The sequence below is a fragment of the Propithecus coquereli genome, unplaced genomic scaffold, assembly GCF_000956105.1.
Source record: "Propithecus coquereli isolate 6110/MARCELLA unplaced genomic scaffold, Pcoq_1.0 Scaffold295, whole genome shotgun sequence".
NCBI lineage: Eukaryota > Metazoa > Chordata > Mammalia > Primates > Indriidae > Propithecus > Propithecus coquereli.
This window is the reverse complement of record NW_012148563.1, coordinates 3182484-3188605: the sequence shown is the minus strand read 5'-3', so window position 1 is coordinate 3188605 and position 6122 is coordinate 3182484. Positions and strand designations below refer to the sequence as shown.

The window sequence follows — 6122 nt, the reverse complement described above, 5'->3', positions numbered from 1 at the left end:
CCCCACCCCACCCCAGGTGGAATCGGGCCTAGGATGTGACTTCTCCACCTGGCCCACCCCGGGCTGCCTCTGGGTCGGGATGCAGGGCCTGGTGAGTTCTGCTGTTTGCAGAAGGAATTAATTCATTTGACCGAAATATTTCTTCTCTTCTAGTTAGTTTTCAATCGCAACAAAGATTCAATACAGCTCTGGGGAAGGAGCCAAGAAAAATATTCCATATCAAAGAAAGACTTTGCAACAAAGCCGAAAAACTGGGCAGGAGTCGGATGCCAACAAACACAGGACAGGAATGTGACTTCCGGCTGGGTGCCCAGGTGCTCCCAGATCACCTGCTCTGTGGTCCAGCCTCCTGCCCTGCCCAGCCCCAGGTGACCACATGACCGTGGTGTACTTTGCTCCGGAGCCTTTCGGGAAGGGAAGAGGCCTGACCTCGGGCTGGGGGCAGGGCGGGCACCACCCGGCCCAAGGCTCCTGCTTCTGACTTCCGCTCTGAGGCTCTGTTGCCACTGGAGCAGAGCCTGCTCCTGTCCCTCCACCGCCACGGCCCCGCCCGCCTGCAGAGGAAAGCAAACCTCTCCCCAGGCCAGAAGGGAGGCGAGAGGGAGACCGGTAGGGGCCCTGCAGGACCCGGCGGTGACGGGCTGTCAGGCTCCCTGGAAGTGACCAGGCCTGGGGACGGGTGAGTCACTGTATAAACCTCTGTGCACTTTGCAGAGTGTCTGTGTGTGTTTGGGTCTCTGTTCGTGTCTGTGTGTGTATGCACACGTGTTTGTGGCTCGGTGTGTGTTCGTGTGCGAGTGTGTGGCTCTGTGTTTGTGTCTGTGTCTCTGTGTGTCTGTGCGTGTGCCCGAGTGCCCACAGTCAAAGCTGCAAAGCGGGGACGGGGCATTTGCTTTACTCAAGGCCAGAGACGTCCTTGTTTGGAGCCCTGGCGGCTCAGTAGGTCAGTTCTCGGAAGGAGACTCCTATTTTAAGTTTTCCTTTGGGAAAATTTCAGTTAAAGGCCTCGAGTGGAAACTACTGGTAATGAAGAGAAGCCCTTCAAAGAATCCATCTCAAATGACACAAAAAAATGTTCAGTCTTTACAGATTGATGATGTCTAGAGAGGTTGTCAGGTTTTCCTGTAATTCTCCCTCTTGAAATCTACATCTTGTTTTTCCTCTGTGTCAAATGGCCACAGTGCTGCGGAAGCCACACAGTGTTGGGGATCGTCTCGGTGTCTTCCCCGAGCTGGGCAAGAGTGGCACCCACGGGGACAGCAGACTTGTCACACCAGACCCTTCCCTGGAATGGCCTCCCCACCTCGCACCTCCAAAAAAAGACTAGTTTGAGGTTTGCTGTCGTTTCCTTTTTTGCTTTGGTGGGGGCGAGGCATAAGAGATGAAAAGCCGCAAATCGAGATCAGCAGGGAGGCCCTCACCATGCATTCGGCCTTTCTGAGAACATCTTCGCCTTCCAGAGACTTGTAATAACCCACCTTGGTTAGATTCCACACGTTCAATTTTCTCTTTGGACAGAGGGCGCCAGCCTCTCGTTACTGGGAGCTTACGGCACACGGTTTCGCACAGAGTTACACGCGAAAATGTTCATTGCAGTCATTTTATTATGGAGAAAAAATTCAAAACCAAGTAAAAATCTAGTAATAGGGAAATGGTTGAGCAAAATGGGATACCTGTAGGAGTGTTATGTTTTTTAAATTTTTTTTTAAAGGTTGGATATATAATTCTATGTTAAAACTATGGGCTTGGTTTGTTTCTAAGAATCATAGAAGGAAAATAACTAGAAGAAAATAGGTAAAACCCCATTTGTGATTGTAGTCAGGGTTTGGGGTTATAAATAGTTTTTTAATATATTGACAATTATATGTTTAGATTCATAGTAAAATGTATTTTTTTAAACAAAGAGATGTGTCATCGTCAGAGGACTGAGATGCTGCGGTCTGGTCTCATAGCAACGGTGCAGGCGTTCTCAGTTCACCTGATTCTGACACGTTTTGGGCGCCGGCTTTAGTGACGTGAGGTGGGTTTTGTTAATCCGTGTGAATAAATAGCAAAGAGAACTCAGAGGGGCATCTTTAAGCACTCGAGAACGCGTTGCTGTAGGTGTGTTGGGACTTTCTCTGTCTGTAAAATCACAGTGCAGGTCAATGGGACGTCTCCTCCTAAGCAGGTGCTGTAAGTACTTCCATCAAGAAACAAGGCATTGGCCCCGGGTGGCCTGGAAAGTTCCGAAACTCCATTCTTCACAGTGGTCTACGACTCGCTACTGAGCTGACCACTGAGCTGTTTCGGGTGTGCGCAGGTGATCGTGACGCAGAAAGCACGTCCTGCCGCTCTCCGCAAGGGGCCGGAGTGACGCCAGCGCCCAGTGAGTCCGGCGCAGAGGTGGAGGCCGCCGGCTCGGGCTTCGATTCCGCATCTCTGTCCAGGAAAAGCCGCCAGGCCTCCGGGTAAGCTGGGGTAACGCGGAGCCCCGAGGTCTCCCTCTCAGTGTCAGTAGGAGGCCGTGCGGCCGGCCTGGGCGGGCGTCTGTGTGTGTCCCCACCCTGCCCTCTCCGTGGAGGGGCCTGTGCTCTGGTCGGTCAGCCACTCACCCGCAGCGTCGCCTGAGTGCTGTGTGCGGGGTGGCCTCAGCGCATGTGACCTTCTCTTCCTGGCCACTCAGAGCTGCGCCTGTCTCAGCGGCTGCTGGGGTCCTTCTCCCCCTTTCTGCCGATGCCCAGTCCCTGCCGGACAAGTGCCTGGGGGGTGACCGGCGGTAAAGCTGCGAGGTGGAAGCGTCACGTCTGTCCCATCACGGCTTCTTGGTGAGCCACCCTCCTGCGTTCATGCGACGGTTGTTGAGCCCCGCTGTATGCTGAAGGGTGCGGTCCCTGCTCTTGTGAGTGTTACAGCCCAGGAGAAAGAGAAGATATTAAGACAACAATTACATAAATTAAATCTCGTTAGAGGTTTACAGCCCAGTGAGAGAGATAAGTCCTTAATGCAAGAATTATTCCAATTAATGTAGAGTCAAAAACTGAGATAATTTCAGCCCAGAAGAGGAACAGGGAAGTGCAGATTCCGCGACGGCAGGGACCTTCGCCTGTTCCGTTGACTACTCTCTGTGGACGTCGACGTGGGGTCGGGGCAAGGCTGGCAGCCGCGAGACCGGTTAGAAGGCTGTTGCGGGAGAGAGATTTGCACCAACCCGAGTGGAGAGAAGCGAGGAGACCCAGAGGGGCTTTAAATCCCCCTTTACTGGACAGCGAAGTGGATGGACAAACCCTGGCAGTATCGGGACTTGGGGACAACACCCTCTGCTGTCTTTCTTGCTGCTGCATTTGGAATCTGGACTCTGGCGTGCACTTTGGCTGCAGGGCTGAGTCACGGGGCTGCACGTTCATTCCTGGAGGGCCGGCTGACCTTTCGAGGCGCATTCCCACCTGTCCATGCTGTTTATTTTATCAACATTTTTACCTTTAATTTTCTACTAGTGGGTCGCACTCTGGGGAAGGAATTGCTCTGGGCTTTGTGTTGGCGAGTGGGGCGCTAGGCAGCAGAAGGGCCTTGCCAGGACACTGGCTGGGCAGGCGTGGGCCTGTGGGCTGCAGACATTCAGGGCAGCCGGGCTGGGCTGAGCTGGGCTGGGCTCTGAGAACCTGTCCCCAGCTAACGCAGCCAGATTCTCAGCTGGCGCCTGTCCCCACCCCAGCCACTCTCATTGTGACTTAGGCCCTGTCCATCTTGTGCTGCTGTAACAGATACCCGAGACTGGGTAATTTATAGAGAACACAGACTTATTCCTTATCGTTCTGTGGGCTGGGAAGCTCAAGGTCAGGGGCCCGCATCTTGCGAGGGCCTTCTCGCTGCGTCTCCCATGGTGGAAGGGGGAGGGCAGGAGAGAAAGATGGGACCCGCAGCCTGCAGCCCACTCGGAATCAGTGTTAACCTGCGCACGAGGGTGGAGCCCTCATGACCTTAACACCCCCCTTAGGCCGCGCCTCCCAACCCCACGGCACTGGGGATTAAGTTTCCAACACCTGCTTTGTAGGGGACACATTCGAACCGAAGCAGGCCCTGAGAATTGTCCTCAGTTCAGGCAGAAATTTTAAAACACAGGTGCTGGGTCACCTGCTCTTCCTCTGTGCTGACCTCATACGTTCATCCCTTCCTCGGGTATTTATTGAGTGCCTACTACATGCCAGGCACTGTGCCCAGCCCTGAAGAAGTTAGACAAAGTCCTGGCAGTGGTTCTCAGTCTTGGTTGCATACTGGGGAGATTTTTTGTTTCTTAAAAAATAATGGTTGGAAAAGTTAAAACAATTTTGTTTTTCTACTCCTTCTCTGAAACTGGCATCACACTTGATAGGGAAACTTGAGTGTATTCCCGTTTAAGATGGGGTTCCAGGCATGTCTTCAACAACCACGGCGAACCCCTTTTCCCCACTGGGGAGAAGCACCCTAGACCCTTCTCTTCCAGACTCCACACCTCTCCAGTCGCTGTCTGTCTAGAACAGTCTGGCTGGCATTTAGGACTCAGTCCCGTCTGTTCTGAGACTTTGATTCCAAACTCGATTCTTCCCCTCTTGTCCCCACGGGGCACCCAGACAGGCCGTGACCGTGGCTGCTTGTTGGGGCAGGGAGGGAATGTGGGCTGCTCCCGATTCTCTTCTTCCTTTCCAAACTCCTCCCCGTCCTCCTTGCCTCCCGCTAGCCCGCTGTGGCGAGGGAGGGAGAGGAGACCCTGTTCACAGGACGAGCTGCCCCTCAATGGGTTTGGACACTGATTAGGGGCAGTTTCTCTTCCTAGAAGTTTTCCAGGTGAAAAAGAAAGACAAAGGGATGACATTAGAGCGTCACCACTTGCAGCTTCCCAGTGACGTAGCCGGCCCAGGCAATGGCCTTCAGTGACCGCTAATGTTGCAAGAAGACAGCCGGACATGACTTCCATCCGAGGGAGGTGTGCGCCACGCTCTTGAAGCATCCTTGCCAAAAAAAGCCGTATCTGATCGGGCTTCTGTTCTGAGCCACCAAGCTATGGAGATACGGGGTTCACGGGACTGTATTCGGTGACAACACAGGGCTGCAATCAGCAAAAGCCACACCGGGAAGCTGCAAGACAACCCGATTTCTTCAGCAGAAACAATATATGTATCTATCCTGAGATGCGCAGATGATGGGATGTCTGGGCTTTGCTTTGCACCAACCTGACGGGGTGAGGTTGGGGGACGTGGGTGACAGTGTGGCCACAGCTGCTTACTGGGGAAGTGGGTGGTGGGTTCGCGGGCCCAGCAGACCGTTCTGTCCGGGGTGGTGTGTGCACGGAACTTCTCGTGATAAACAGACACGCAGAGTTCAGCGTGTGCACTTTGAGGACAGGGCTGGATCTTCTCCAGGGCACAGCACTGCGGCTTCGGAGGCTTTAGACGCGATGGGAACAACTAGAAAGTTTTGACATCATTGAAACACCAACTTTAACCCATGAATGAACAACCAAGAGATGCTCACTTTTCACCTCTCGGGTGTTTCGGATACTTTCTGGAATAAGTAACAGGTTTGTAAAAAGAAGTGACGGAACGAGGACAGTGAGCCGTGAGACCCCCACACGCCATCATTGCTTTTCAGGGTCTGTGGTGGCCTGTGCCGGCACTTTCCAAGCGTAGCTTCTTTTGTTCCTCACAACAGACCTATACGAGGGACCACGTGCGCCCCACTTTGCAGACGGGGAGCTGGGGCACGGCGTGCAGAGTGGAGCAGGGCTGCCAACCCAGGTGGCCTGTGACTTGGGAGCCCTGTTCCAGGCCGTCTGCTTCGACCAGGGAAGCAGCCCCGGGGAGGGAGCTCCCGGAGACGGTTGGCCTCAGACAGTCAACCTGCCTCGGACCGTGCGGTTCTTTGCAGGGCATGGCGCACGGGACCACCCCGCCCAGCGCCGCCCCTGGCCAGCCCTGCGTGTTCAAGCTGGTGCTCCTGGGCAGCGGCTCCGTGGGCAAGTCCAGCCTGGCCCTCCGGTACGTGAAGAACGACTTCAAGAGCGTCCTGCCCACCGTGGGATGTAAGTGAAGGGGCAGAGGCCAGGGCTGCTGACCCGTGGAGGGGGATGAGGCCTGCCTTGGAGTCCCCACACTGTCCTGGAGCCT

General features: G+C 54.5%; 1 protein-coding gene across 6 annotated transcripts in view; it reads left to right on the top strand.

Annotated features, from left to right (window-relative positions):
* Positions 1–438: 438 nt before the first annotated feature.
* Positions 439–6122, top strand: part of RAB17 (RAB17, member RAS oncogene family) — a 16118-nt gene continuing 10434 nt past the window's right edge. Inside the window, exons 1-4 of one of the 6 annotated variants that reach the window (XM_012648873.1) lie at positions 439–679; positions 2303–2450; positions 5379–5536; positions 5884–6037. In XM_012648873.1, coding sequence (XP_012504327.1) covers positions 5887–6037 — 151 coding nt within the window. In that variant the 5' untranslated portion in view covers positions 439–679; positions 2303–2450; positions 5379–5536; positions 5884–5886. Of the gene's footprint in view, positions 680–2002; positions 2021–2170; positions 2451–4319; positions 5198–5378; positions 6038–6122 lie in introns of those variants that run through there. The other 5 variants (XM_012648869.1, XM_012648872.1, XM_012648871.1 and 2 more) reach the window with 5 other exon arrangements.